The sequence below is a fragment of the Castor canadensis genome, chromosome 17 (assembly GCF_047511655.1).
Source record: "Castor canadensis chromosome 17, mCasCan1.hap1v2, whole genome shotgun sequence".
NCBI lineage: Eukaryota > Metazoa > Chordata > Mammalia > Rodentia > Castoridae > Castor > Castor canadensis.
The window spans coordinates 1342306-1357132 of record NC_133402.1 but is presented as its reverse complement, the minus strand read 5'-3'; the positions used below and the strand labels follow the sequence as shown (position 1 = coordinate 1357132).

General features: G+C 49.1%; 2 protein-coding genes and 1 pseudogene across 9 annotated transcripts in view; 2 read left to right on the top strand and 1 right to left on the bottom strand.

Annotated features, from left to right (window-relative positions):
* Positions 1 to 12272, bottom strand: part of Cramp1 (cramped chromatin regulator homolog 1) — a 57940-nt gene extending 45668 nt beyond the window's left edge. For 3 of the 5 annotated variants that reach the window (XM_020169299.2, XM_020169300.2, XM_020169305.2), the window contains exons 1-2: positions 10622 to 10690; positions 9970 to 10310 (exon numbers count right to left, since the gene is read on the bottom strand). In XM_020169299.2, the coding sequence (XP_020024888.1) occupies positions 9970 to 10310; positions 10622 to 10641 (361 nt within the window). In that variant the 5' untranslated portion in view covers positions 10642 to 10690. Of the gene's footprint in view, positions 1 to 9969; positions 10311 to 10621; positions 10691 to 11509 lie in introns of those variants that run through there. The other 2 variants (XM_020169301.2, XM_020169303.2) reach the window with 2 other exon arrangements.
* LOC109690207 (RAB7A-interacting MON1-CCZ1 complex subunit 1-like) lies at positions 718 to 2700 on the top strand (annotated as a pseudogene).
* A 230-nt stretch (positions 12273 to 12502) lies between the features above and the next one.
* Ift140 (intraflagellar transport 140) overlaps positions 12503 to 14827 on the top strand; it is an 88531-nt gene continuing 86206 nt past the window's right edge. The window contains exon 1 of one of the 4 annotated variants that reach the window (XM_020169307.2): positions 12503 to 13354. The gene's annotated coding sequence lies outside the window, so the exon portion shown is untranslated. The remainder of the gene's footprint in view (positions 13355 to 14827) is intronic. The other 3 variants (XM_074059201.1, XM_074059199.1, XM_074059198.1) reach the window with 3 other exon arrangements.

The window sequence follows — 14827 nt, the reverse complement described above, 5'->3', positions numbered from 1 at the left end:
GAAGCACCAGCATGCCAACCAGCTGCACCATGACTGCTCAGGCTAACTTCTGCCAGCCCACGGCCAGCACTGGAATTCTGGAAAGACACACACATCCTTTTCAGCCTGTAATCGACATGCCTTGCTAATTTCTTGAGATTTGACTACGTCATAGCATTGGTGATAGACCACAAGAGTGAACCACAAAGGGACACAGAATGGAGGCATAAGTGAGCTGAAAGGGACCTCAGAGGCAGACAGTAGCATAAAACATACTGATGGGCATGAAGGAAAGCTGCACCAATGCAAAAGTGGCTCTAACAATGCTCTACCTCAGAGCAACAGCCTACTTTTCAACAGGCTCGCAGTCAGCTGAAATATGTTTAGCGCTTCCTTTTGATGTTTTAGAAGTGACATCTACTGTAGAGGAAATTAAAGCAACTTGGACATCCAAATAAGAACACATAACCATCCAACGCAACCTTTCTAACATCTAGTCCCATCATCCTAGACCTCAAAGGCTTCGTGAAAGTAGCACAGAATCACAAACTTCGGAAAAGAAAATGTGGCCTCTAGACCACCCCCAGAACTTTAGAAGAGGACATGGCTTCCTTGCTTAGCTCAAGCAGAATAAAAATCGGAGACAGGACCAGAGATGCTCTACACTCTGGCAGACTGTACTGGCAACCACTTGGGAGAGGCTACTCTCCGTCTAGAAAATCCAGAGGAAATGAGACAATGGTAGTCAAAGGGAAGAACAAGAAGGCGCAAACAAGGAGAAGGTAATAAGGAGAAATACAGGAGATGATGACAGTTCAAGCAGGCTGGGTGGGCAGGGGACTTTCACCAGAATGGGAATGTGTGAGAAATTCACCCAAAGCAGAGGCCAAAGACAAAGCTCCACGGCATTTCTGAGACCACAAAGAAATGCAGAAGTAGTGTACACGATACACACTCCACACTCCAGAGACCTGAGCGAAGTGGCCACCCAATAAAAAAGCCCTCTGAATTTAAGGACAGTGTCTTGCTCTACCATGCCCAAGCTTAATACCAGGTCCCACACAGCAGACGCTCAATGACAGCTCAGGGACCAGTGGAGACAGATTGATAGGTCCATGTGCCCTAGTCTCAATGGACTCCCTAGACTCCTCCTGTCCTTCATTGACCCCACAATAGAACACCCCAAACTCCAAGGACCCAATGCCTCCACCCTGATCGCATCCCTCCTTCTCAGCCTACGTCACAGTACTTCTCTCAGCCAGCTCTGTCCCACAAATTCCTCTGTTCTCCCAAACCATCATCCCTATTGAGCCACTCTCCAGAGTTTGCATCTAAGGGATGCAGCCACATAGACTTGTGGCTTCCTCACTGCCCTCATGCCATGTTGGGAAGACAAACTCACTCCAGCTTTCAGTTGGGAAAGCTGAGACACAGATGGAGTCGTTTGTCCAGAGCCACACAGCAGAGCTGGTGGAGTAGCTCAAGTGGTGTAGCAAGGGTGAGGCCCTGAGTTCAAACCCCAGTACTGCAAAAGAAAAAAAAAAAAAAAAAACAGAACCACATAGCTGCTCAGTAACCAGTGGGCCTGGGAATACCAGAACAGTATTTCTGTTATTATATACACACAGCTTTATCTCCTCATGATGCACAGTTATTGTTACTATTTTAGAAGCAGAGAAACTGAGGCGATCAAAAAATGAAAGCCTCAATGCCACCAGGCAGCAGGAACCAGTATGAGCCTCATCCTCCTCACTGTAAACCCAAGCCTTCCTATACCACTCCAGACACCTGTACTCTGCAGTGTACGACCCTGTTCCTCTTTGGCCAATAAAACATCATAGTGGCTGCTTCTTCATTACACACAGGGTACAGGACTCAGGGTTTTGACTTGTCCTCCCTCATTTTATTAAAATTGAGGAAATTCGGAGGTTAAATGACTTGCCCAAAGCCACATGGCTAATGAATGGCAAGAGTTAGAACTCTGGAGGATTTCTACCACTTAAAAATAAAAACAGACCCCCGCACACCAGGGAATCAAGTGATTCTGGTCAGCACAATCATGTGGCCTGGGCATGCTGACTGGCTGCAGCCATGGTAGCCACAGTCTTCAGTGTCTGAGGTAAGGCGAATGAGCTTGCGAGCTTAACTAACCCTAACTCTGTCCCATATACACAACTGAGCAAAGCCAGTTAATTTGTGCCTTTGCAGCTCTAGAAAAATTGAAACTCTTGTGGAATAGAGAAAGAATGTCTAAATCCATCAAATCTTCTAGAACTTTACACACACGCAGGCTATTTTGGACATAACTAGTTTGAGAAAAAGCTAGTAGATGAAGATTTTCCTGAACACTCTTCTTCACAGAAAGTAAAAGAGCTAATAGGTTTTCTTTCAGAACCATAAATCTTAGTTTCAGAAAACATGTATTCAAAACCGAGATTTGCTTGGGGATGAGCTGCTGGCATTTGTCTCTTGCTGGTGAGAAGCCCTACTGTATATGTATTGTCATTTTCTGACTAAAAGAACAGACTGGGTCTTGACAACTCTAGTTTGCTTAATAAATATGTTGATGGAATCAATTAGTTGCTATAGCTGCTAAATTATCAGTGCCCTGTCTAGTTAAATGAAGGAGTTTCTTTCCAAGACCTAGACATGGCAAAATTACAGATGCAGGAACTAGATTTGGAGCATCGTTTGAGTTTTAGACTGAAGTGCAGGGGATAACTCACTTTTACCATCTCTGTCTATAAATGGAAAAACTGAGGTCCAGGAATATTCAGAGACACTAATGGGCTGGCTATGATGTACAGTGGAGATGTGCTACTGGGGACTGAAACACTACACAGACTAACGGTCAGAAAATCATGAAGTGGATACTGGTGTGTCCGGAGCAAGCTGCATTACCCACAAAGAACCCTTGGATTTCAGAGAAGTAGGAGAAAGATTTTAGAAAATGTACCTATGTGTGAAGAACCCTTCAAAGAACAAGAGTGAACTACAATAAATGTGAAACAAACATTAAACTTTTTTCACAGTACAGCTTTAACTAGTAGTTCACCTAGTCATTTCAATCAAAAAGACAAAAAAAAAATCCATAAATGGAAAATAAAATTTCAGAAAAGAAGGGGCAGGGGCATAGCTCTGTAGTATAGTGCTTGTCTGGGATGCACAAGGCCCTAGGTTTAATTTCCTATTTTTATTTTTTAAGAGGCAGAAATCCTCCAAAGTTCTAACTCCTGCCATTCATTAGCCATGTGGCTTTGGGCAAGTCATTTAACCTCTAAATTTCCTCAATTTTAATAAAGTGAGGGAGGACAAGTCAAAACCCTGAGTCCTGTGCCATGTGTGTAACGAAGAAGCAGCCACTATGATGTTTTATTCTCAGAAAACAGAACGAAACAAACAAAACACAAAAAAAACACCTTTGCAACAATTTAGATAAGATCCAAATGACATCATTACAACCTGTCACATTTTTGAACCTTAACTCACTATCTTGGAGTTCTCCTTCTGTGGTTTCCAAGCTTCCTGGCACTTTACAATACAGACAGGCAACAGACAAACTAAGCTTAAGGGACACAACAACTATTCTGGTGACCTACCAGCCTCCCACTCATTTGGTCTGTTCTCAGAAAGCCATTTTCAAAATCAGTTCATGGAAGTGTGTCTTTAGGCTTGTCCACTCCCAAACCTGGCTCAGAGAAGCATCTATGTGGCCTTGCAGCATGACAGGATGGCACAGACCACCAAAGTCCAACCCAGCTACCCCGGTTTACAACATGCCAAGGTCAAAGCAGAAGGCAAAAATCAAAGGTGTCCCCAAGGTTCTGTGCGTCTCCCAACACAGGCCTTTCAGGTCAGGAGCTTTGATTTTAGAGCCCCAGATATGACTGAAGGGTACCACACCTACCAAGGTCACACAGGAGGAATGCCCCGAGCAAGCCAATTCCCAGTGACTGCCACCTCAATGGATGGGTCCAATCACCTTCCACTGGCCCAATGCTGCTGCTTGAGTCTACATGAAAGGTGTTCAGTGAATGAAGGAGGATCCCTCCCAATGCTCATTCTTCATCCAGTCCCCAAGACACATCCATATGCTCCAGCCATGCTATGGGTGCCCTGTCCAGGGTCACTAGCATCTGAACCGTCCTCTTTTGTACTCTTAAAGTGACTTTGAACCTTATGTTCTTGCCCTTGGGTCACCCACACCATCTCCTCAACAAGAATGTCTTCTTTCCACTGGGTCTTCTGTGCTCGCACCTGCAAAGCTCAGCATCCTATTCTGATTGGTACAATCCTTCCTTGAAGATTCTCCCATCCCTCCCACAATTTTCTCACTGCTTTCTACAAGTAATTCTTGCAATCCCAAAGAAACCACAAACACTTGTGAACATGTTTTCTTTTCTAGGTGTTTCTCATATTGTTCTTTAGTGCTAAGAACACCATGGTTACTTAGTATGATAAAAGGCTTCTACACATCACCATATATGGTAAAACTAATTTTCAATTTGTGACTTTGCTATCTGAGATAATTTGTTATCTTTAAAGTCTCTGAACCATAGAAAATGTAAAATCAATTTTCTAAAGTATACTTCATTAGCAAAAGATGATTCCACAAAGACAGACACCATAGAAAATACATTCATTTTGATATTAAAAGAAAATGAGGGGCTGGGGATGTGGCTGAGTGGTACAGCATTTGCCTATCATGTGCAAGGACCTGAGTTTAGCCCAAGCACCACAAGAAAAAAATAAAAGAAGAAAATGAGATATTTGAAAATTAGCTCAGCCTTCAAATCAATAATCAAATGTTACCTTTTCTATTTGTCAATCTCTCAGTGTGAAGCAAATGCAATTTGTACAATACTGAATTTCATAATTTACAAAGACCCTTTGTGTAGCCAGGTGCTGATGGCTCACGCCTATAATCCTAGCTACTCAGGAGGCAGAGATCGGGAGACTCATAGCTCAAAACCAGTCCTGGGCAAATAGTTCGAAAGACCTATCTTGAAAAAACCCATCACAAAAAAGGGCTGGTGGAGTGACACGAGTGGTAAGAGTGCCTCCAAGCCAGCATGAGGCCGAGTTCAAACCCCATTGCTGCCAAAAGAAAAAAAAAAAAAAAGAAAACTTTTATGTATAGGTATTTTCCTCTCTGTCCTGCACAGTGCCATCACAACCAGTCTCTGATGTGGCCCGGGCCACACCTAATCTGTCCCACTGAGCACAGACATGTGTCAAGGAGAACTACATGCTTGGACATCACAGGGAATATAAGTAAAAACAGAACAGAATTCCCTTTCCTCCTCGTCTTCTCCTACCCAGGTCTCAGGGTTTTTGGCACAGCTTGTCCAGGCATGAACATGTTGAGCTGTACCCAGTCCTCACTGTCTAACTTTGGTAAGTGTCATTTAGTAGATTAGACTGGACAAAAGAAACACAGTGCTCCAGCCTGTGGTCTTGTGATGATCTGATGTTTCTCCCCTGTGGAGAGCATGGGGCTGGAGGTGGAGCTCATATGATAGAACACCCGTTTAATAAGCATTTCATGCTGAATTCAAACCCCAGTAGTGAGAAAAAAAACAAACAAACCTCAGAGTATGAAGGCAGGGACCTCGTGGCACACATCCCATACTCTAGCCAGCCAGCCCCAGCCCAGGCACAGATACCTGATGAGCCATGACCACGGCACAGATGAGGGAGGTGGAGCAGCACCAGGTACCACACACAGCTCCCCATCTGTATGGAGCCTCCTCCTCCATATAGTCTGACTCCTGCTTGGAGTTCTCCCAGAGACAAGGGCTAACCGGGCTAACCAGAGGCCACCTGGATCCAAGTCCCTTCTATACAGTTGAATCCTTTAGCCCTCAATGTTTAGGTAAATACAGCTCTCAGCCACGAGCTTATCACTCTTTCTTTTTGTAGGTGGTACTGGTGTTAGAGGTCAGGACTTCACGCTTTGTAGGCAATTTGTCACTTGAGCCACACCTCCAGTCCTCTTTGCTCTGGTTATTTTAGAGATAGGGTTTCACGTTTTTGCCCAGGCCAGCCTGGACCACAATCCTCCTACTTATGCTTTCAATGTAGCTGGGATGACAGGTATGGATCTCGCAAGGTTTTTTACCTTGGCTAGCCTGGAACTATGACCCTCACTATCTCAGCCTCCCAAGTAGCTAGGATTACAGGCATAAGCCACCGGTGCGTGGCTTTCCAGACTCATTTTAAAAGTAAGGGTCAAGGTGACTCAAGCCTATAGTACTACTTACTTGGGAAGCAGAGATTGGGAGGATCACAGTTCAAGGCTAGGCCAAGCATAAAGTTCATGAGACCCCCTATCTTAACCAATGGCTGTCATCCCAGCTATTCAGGGAAGCACAAATAAGAGATGGTTCAGGCCAGCCTGGGCATAAAGCAAGACCCTATCTCAAAAATAACCAATGTAAGCTGGGCATGGTGGCATGTGCCTAAAATCTCAGCTCTCAGGAGGCTCACAAGTTTGAACTCAGCCTGAGCTACACAGCAAGACCTTGTCTCAAAAAATCAAAATAAAATAACCAATGTAAAAAAGCCTGGGGGAAGCCATGAGTTCAATCTCCAATATCACAAAAAAAAAGTAATCCCAGCTACTTGGAAGCTGAGATAGAAAGGATGACAGTTTGAGGCCAGCCCTGCAAATAATTCATGAGACCCCCATCTCTAAAATAACCAGAGCAAAAATGAACTGGAGATGTGACTCGAGAGTAAGAGTACCTGCTTTGTAAGCATGAAGCCCTAAGTTCAAATCTCAGTCCCACCCAAAAAAATTTTTTTTAAGTGAGGAACCTAGATTTCAGGAATATTGAGCAACTTTCCTTCTGTCACACACCAAACCAACCATGTGGCAGCTGTGGGATAGAAGCCAGGCCCCCTGACTGCTAGTTCAGACTTCTTTCCAGTATGGTACCAGTCACCAAGGGTAACTGTAGCAGGTGAGCTGTTTTATAAGACATCTTTTAAAAACACTTTATTGTCTTTTACAAAGACATTTTAAAAACACTTTATCTTCACTTATGGACAAAGAAATTAAGGTTCTGGGAGACAGACTAATCTGTCTCGGGCTCAACAAGACCACGAACCAGCCAAACAAGAAGGCTCTGTGTCCTGAGACAGGTTCTTACAGACACAGTCTCAGAAACTCTGGACTTCAGTCACAAATGTGTCCTTGAGTTACTCTGGCAGTGTGGCGGAGCTGGAAGCAGATACATTGATTTGTGGTCTGCAGTTTACCTTGCTTAGGTTGAGCTTGAGATCTAACAACAGACTAACAGTTTCTGTACCCATTTGAAAGTAATTACAGTTACGCAAAATGGCACACAGGCATTAAGTCTTAAGTCTTAGACGCACTACCTTTACAAATGCAAAAAGAACCTGAAACCATACTAGAAAAAAAAAATATTTTTTCACTAAAGTGAAGAAGAGTCTACTCTGTAGTCACACATGGTGATACATGCCTGTAACCCCAGCAGTCAGGAAGCTAAGGCAGGAGGATCACAGGTTCAAGGCCAGCCTGTGTTACCTAGGAAGCTTCATCCCAGCCTGAACTATATAAAGTTTAGACCCTATTTCAAAAACAAAAACAACAACAAAAAAAAACCAAGTCTACTCTTATCGACTATGAGAAAGAAAGTAGAGCTGTGTAGAGAAAACCGACAAGGAGGACCTCAGCCTTCTCCATAAGTCCTTTCCTCCAAGGCCCATTAGGAACTGAGACTGGCAAGACAGGAAGCCAGCAACCAAAGGGGTTGCCAATGCCTCAACTGTAAGTTTTCCTTACACAAACAGAAGTGATATTTTTTCGAAGTGAAGAATGTAAGTATTGCTCATTTCCTACTGACCCATGTTTGCCACCCCAAGTGGAGATTTCCAGATCACAAGGGAGATGTTCCTCCGGGGAACTGGACAACATGAATGAGGAGTGCTTCCCATTTGACCTTCTCTCCTGGCAATGGGCAGCGATGGTGAGTGTGCAAAGCGGTCTCTCTAAAGCCTGACGGGGATGTCCAGGACACAGAGTACATCCAAAGGGTCTGCATAGCCTCGTGACCTCAGGGCAGCTACAAGGAGGCCCCGGCTAGGAGTTGGAAGCAGATGCTGGCAGAATTCTGAATGCAAAGGAGACAGGTTATCCACTCCCCTCCTGAGAACTCCCTTACAGCTTAGCTTTCATGTTTATTTAACAAAGTATTTGCTTACTATAATAAGAAAATGGAAGTAATAAGAAGCACAAATTCTAACAAATAGGATTTTACTAATACTAAAAACAGAATGAAAAGTCAACCTCTGTTCTAAGCAACACACTGGGACAAGAACCAGGATCAGAAGCATCAATGACTTGAGTGACAGGTTAACCAGGATACCTCTTTCATCTGGGAAAGCTGCTCAACTGTACAAATAAAAGCAAACTTCCCTTCATCACTTCACTGTCTCAACCCATCTGTACACCAGGATTTTAGCACCCCTTCACCTATGGACAGGAAGTTATCTACAAGTCAGTGCCTTCACACCAACACCTAATTTCTTCCCAACAGCCACTCTTCAAGAGGCCACACCAGTTCATATTGTTCCTTCTTTCACAGATGGGGACACTTTTCTGATGGACAAGCAACTTTGAGAGGTCAAATGAACAGAGTGGGGTCAAAGGCCAGGGGATGTGGACACCAATGGGAGTCCACGTCCAGAACTTGTGAAACCACCACCAACAAACAAAGGCACCGCAGGAGCTTACATGAGTTCAGACCTAAGAAGCTCAAGTGTATCTGTAACCAGCAATGACAAACTACTTTTTATAAAAAGCCAATAAAACAAATTAATATTTTCCTAAGCAATCAGCAATTTTCATAGCAAAATAAACTTATATGAGGCAAATTTTAATTTCTGAAGCATTCAACATTACCTCATACTTACATGTTGAAGTAAGTATACATACATCAAAATTTTTTATTAACTAGTTAGGCCATAAATTCAGAGGCCAGCCCTCTTTAGTTGTGAATGAGGCAAAAGCTAGTTAAATGGAACATATTTGGAACAGGATTTTCAAAATGGATTCCCTGTTAGCTCTTGAAATGTTCTTTTTTAAAACTATTGGGATCATTTAAAAAATTTAAATTAACGCTTCTCAAGGAACTAAGTGAAAGATTTTTTTCCATGCACAATTCACTGGAAATGAATGTTACATTTGCTATTTTTAAAAAGTGCTGCAAACCTGGTCTGAAACAAAAAGAATGTAAGAGCAGTTAGCCTGCATAGTTAAGACAAGGCACCATACTGAAATATAAAAGGAAAAAGGAGACAAGGAAGTATGAGCACATGGAGAACAACCACAAAAAAAAAAAAAAGACATTTGATTTTCTTATTGTTTCAGGAGGGTTCCCGGAAAAGCAGTTAACATTCTCAACTACCTCACAACACAAGGACATCACCACAGTGTGGTTCCTTGATATCAAATCATGTTAGTTTGCATCACCTACCATCCAGAGTGTTCCTTTCTGTGGCACAAGTAAGCCTGGCTCAAACTCTTAGGGTCCCTGAGCTATGCCCTTCATACTTTCAAGCCAGGAGCACTTGAGTGCTGGACAGGAGTCAAATCTGCCCTTGAGGTTACTGATCATTCCTTCTGGGCTTCTTATCAGTCTTTCCCCCAAGAGTACTCAAAGCCAGTTCTTTTGTTGTACTCCCACCACCTGATGTCTGAGAAGGAGACAGTTGCAGGTACTTTCTCTCCCCATTTCTAAGCTATTGTCCTCAGTTTAAAATGGCCATCGTGGAAAGTCGTCAGTGATCCTTTGGGAATCTATTTCACTTGCCCAAAGAAAAGACACTCTCTGCTCCTTCCCCTGGTGGAATACGGAAAGTAACAGCCTCCTAGGAGGAGAGTGGAGACAATGCCACTGCAAAGTGCCTTCCAGAGTGGGGGGTCCCGCCACCCACACGGGCCCCAGGATGGGGGCCGCCTACCTTTTCCTCGGGGGCCCGAGCCGCTGGCGCTGCCGCTGCCCACGGCGCAGGGCGCGTCCTTCCTGGGCCTCTTGCTCTGCGGCCGCACGCTGGACCTGAGGAAGTGGTGCTGGTCCTGGGGGCTGCCCTGCGGAGGGGACGGCGCCTGCGACCCCCCGGGGGGAGCCGGGGCGCCGCCGGCCCGCGGGGTCGGCCCGTCTCTCTTTGTGCCGCTGCCGTCCTCGGCCGCGTCCGCGCCGCCCGGGCCCTCGCCGTCCAGCGACTCCTCATCGGCCGCCCGCTTGCCCAGCTTCTTGAGCCCTTCCTCCCCGCTGGCGGCGTCGCCCAACTTCACTGTCATCCTGCGGCGGGAGAGGCGAGGGGCGGTGAGAGGAGCGGGCAGAAGTTTACCGCCGGCCTCTCAACATGGCGGCCGTTGTTTGTTCCAGCGCCGCCCGCCAGCCCGCCGGGGCCCGCACCGCGCCGGACCGGGCCCGTACCCCGGCCCGTCAGGCCTGCCTCGGCCGGCCCGCGCCGCCTCCCAGGGACGCCCACCGCCCAGGCCTGCCAACCGTGTGTCTGCGGCCGGCCGGAGGCGCAGCGGCTCGGCAGCCCTACCGGCCGGGTTTCAACCCCGCCTCAGCCTAAGGGGTCCCGCCGTCCCGCCACCTACCCCGTGGGGCCGCGGCTCATGGCCCAGCCTGCGCCCGCCTCGCTCCCGCGCCGCCCAGGGCCGCCCGGCCTCGCTCGCAGCCCGCCCTCTACGCCCAAGACGCGCGGGGTCCCGCTGCGCACCTGCCCCGCGCAACGGCCCGCGCTGCCGCGGAGCCCCGTCCACTCGCAGGACCGAGGCGCGCCCAGTGGCGCGGGAGCCCCGCGGGACGGGGCCGCCGCTCCCTCCGAAGCTGGCACTCAGAGCGACAGGCTTGCGGGAACCTTCCCGGGCGGGAGATGCGGGCTGCTGCGGGAAGTGCCAACTAAAACGCTTGTGCAACAAAGAGCCTGTTGCATGGAACAGGTTAGGGACACCCGGGAAAGTGACAGCACAGTTCTCTTTGCAAAAAACCGAACAGAATTGTGTACACAATCTTGGTAACAATAAAATTCTTGCGTGAACTGCTACTCACTGTCACATAAAATGTCAGTAACAAATTATGCGACTGTAACTGTTGGCAGCCCAGAGGTACAGCCACTCAGAATAAACTACATCCCAACATCTTACGCACAGGCACGGCCAGTGAGTGCTGCGTACGTGATGAAGCAAGAAAAAGAAACATTACATTCCTCAACAGATGAGATACTGTGCTCAAAACAAGTTGAGGACATTCCTACTGAAAAGGAAAACCACAGCAAAGCACCAACGCTTACAAAGAAACACAGCAAGCGGCAAGGACCTCTCAGAAAGACTGAGCAAAACTCGCAGCAGCACCACTACTCTGCTAGAGCTGCTCCCAAATGGTGTGCAGCGGTTTTCATCTTGGAATTCATCCTTAAAATGCTGCCCCCCCAAAAAAAAACCACCTGCCACTATGTAAGACACACACCCAAACTAAGGACTCACAGGCACAGGACTTTTGGCTCTTCATCTCTCGATCTCCTCACTTCTACCACGTAATCCAAGCACCAGTTCCCAAAGGCTGTCTCTGGATTTCGGAGGGAAAACCCCGCTACGAGAACCAGTCCTGCCAACACTACCAAGGAAAGGACGTCTATTGGAACAGAACCCACTCGCCCGGGAGCCAGGCCGAGCCCATAGCGCTGCGCTGTGCAGGGGGTATGGACCCGTTCGGGCCGTTCCCCTACCGGGGAGGACTCCTCTTTCTGAGTCCGTCACCAAAACCCGTCACTTCCTGACGGTGGGAGGCGCCGGCACGGCGGGCCCCATCCCGACTCCACACCCTTTGTCCTATTTCGGGTGCGAGAACCTCGCACCTTCCCGAGGAGCGGACTGCTGGCTGCACACGGCGCGGTCCGCCCAGTCCGCCGAGCCCTGGGAGCACCTCATCCCCTGCACCGGGCCGGACGGACTCCCGAGCGCAGCCTGCAGTCACCTTTTTCATCCACGCCCCGCGAGAGCCTGGCTCCCGGATCCCCGAGCCTCCGGCCAGGCCGGGCAGCTCCGGCTGCGGCGAGGCCGCGACGCCGGGCTGTTGGTCGCACGTACGACGCGGCCGCCGAAGAGTTCTCCCCGCACGTCCGCTCCGCGGGCCGGCGCACAGGTGACGGGGCTCGGGCGCCGGTGTTGCCGCCGCTCAGCCTCCGAAGCCCCGCCGGCCGAGCTCCGCACAGTTCCGGCTACGGCGGCCGCCGGAGACGCGGAGACGGCGCCGGGGCGGGGCGGGCGTCACGAGCGGGGACGAGCACGCTCGAGGTTTCCGGCGGGCGCGCCCCCCCAGCGGCGCCGCTATTGGCCGGAGGGGGACGAGCGCGCTCGCACGCACGGGCTCAGGGGGCGGGCCCGAGACGCGAGGCGTGTTATGATGCCGGCCTCGCGCCCGTGCGGGCCGTGCGTCGCTTCGGATTGGCGAATCTACGACCAATAGAATCAGTGACTGGGCTGTAATTGGCTGCGGTGGTGTTGACGGATGCGTGAGAAGAAATTGACGCCTCACAGTCGCCTCTTGAATCGCGCGCGAACCCGGGTTGGGACGAGTTAGTGTGGGAGTTAGTCTAAAGGGACAAACGTACAGTGATGTAGCCTGCTGCCACTTTTCCTCATCAAGGCAATAAGGGAGCTTTCGAAACTTTAGTGTTTATGAAAGTAAGGTTTGAAAAATAGGATCCCCGTTCGCGCGAGGTCCTCGCCTCTCGTTCTCCCTCTCATCCACCAGCGTGGACGGTACTGCTGCGTCTGCTGTTCAGTGGCACTGGCCTCTGGCAGACCTGACGCCGGCTGGGGTGCTCGCGGCCGTCCCGCGGTCCCCACGACCTGGCCTTCTGGCTCTGCCGAGCCCCCGCGGACCGCCCTCTTGCCCAAGGCGTTTGCGCGGCCTGACTCACTGGCTGCGCGCCGCCACACCGTGCCCCGGACATCCTAGGGAAGCGCTCAAGCCAAGCCCTCCCATCTGATGCGACGCAGCGGAGCCCAGCGATGGCCTGCATATGGTGGACGGGATTAACCCTAGAGAAGCCTCAGGGAACATGGCGCTGCTTGTCCAGGATCGCAGTTGTCCCCGTCGCCCCCTCGAACCCAATGTGAAATACGCGGACCACCCAGCTGCCAGCTAGCGCTGTTGCTCTGGGGCGGGGCTGCAACCCGGAGGCGCGCCGAGTACTGACGATCGTCTTCGGCTCTTTCCGCTGCTAGGCCCTTCGGGCGGTGTTGGCCGCGTGTCGGTCTCTCGGCTGTTTCCGCCTTCGCTCGGCGTTGTCCTGGCAACGCGGGCGGCTCAGTGGCGGAGTGGAGGTGAGTATCAGGCTGAGGGACCGTCAGGCCTGGGTGGATTGGGGATCTGGGAGGGTCTGGGACCGGGCGGGACCCAGCGTGGTGGAGTCGGGGCTGCAGGGGTCCAGATAGCGTAGGCCTGCAGCGTCAGGGCGGAAGCTGGGATCCGGCATGAGGGAGTCAGGCCTGCTGGGCTAGGGTGCTGGGGTCCGCCTGCCGGGCCCGTCCTTCGCGCCTGGCTTGGCTTGGTTGTCACCTCCCGGCCCAGTCCTGAGACCCTGGCTGGCTCCACATTGATGTGCGGGTCCCTCTGGGGTGGGGAGTGGGCAGCGTCATCAACGGGGAATGGAAGAGAACCGCCGGGCGGCTTAAACCCAAACCCACGGCTGGAGCGAATCGCGTGTACCAAACCCCCGGGCGTGGGCTTTCAGTAAAGTCCCTCAGATGTTGGCCTGGAGGGCTAGACCTTGGAGTGTGACCACTAGTGCCTGCCCCTAAAAGTGCACATTGGAGCACTTCCTTGTTTTCCTGACACTGTCACCCAGAAGTAGGGCTTCTTAAAGCCTATTATTAAGTGTCACCATGGCTGAATGAGCATAACATTCTTTCCCAAAAGTTGGTTTAATGGAGGCACTTAGCCCCTGAAGGCGTTGGATGACTGTAGAAGAAGGGAGTCAATCGGTTAGAATAAGTGAAATGTTTCTTCTTTTCCCCAAACTGTGTTTGCCAGTTTTATGTCCTAGATACCGGGATCTTGTTTTAAGGAAGTCTAAGAACTTGTTTCTAAACTAAGGCCATTAATAAATTGTCACTAAGTAACTATTTTGTTAGTTATCTGCCTCTTTGAGTTTACTTTGGTAACTTTTTAAATTATATAGCTAATTCATTTAGAAATTTGTGTTGCAGGTGAAAACAATGGTGAACAGTTATACATTGTATTAAAAAGGATTTGTTCAGTTAGGCCTGTAACCTGCTTCTTCCAAGTAACAAAAAAGCATCAAAAACATCTTTCCATTGGGTATGTCTTTAATACCAGCACTCAGGAGGCTAATGCAGAAGAATCAAGAGTTCCAGGTTACATAGTTAGAGGCCAGCCTGGGCTTCAATAGGGAATTCCTGACTATTGAATTCTTTGCTCATAACATCTTCATCTGGGATTCCTTACCATTCATAGGGTTTTTTGTTTGTTTTGCAATACTGGGGTTTGAACTTCAGCCTTTTTACTTACAACCACTCTACTGCTTAAGCCCTGCCTCCAGCCCTTTTTGCTTTGATTTTTTTTTTTTAATCTAGCCTGGACTGTGATCCTCCTATTTATGATTCCAAGTAACTGGTAGCTGAGATGACAGGCGTACTTCACCACGTCCAGCTTTTTATTGATTGAAGTGGGGTCTTGAAAACTTTTCTGGGCTGACTTCAAACCACGATGCTCCCAATCTCCCCCTCCCTAGTAGCTAGCATTACAGGTGTGAGCCACCACATCTGGCCTTTCAT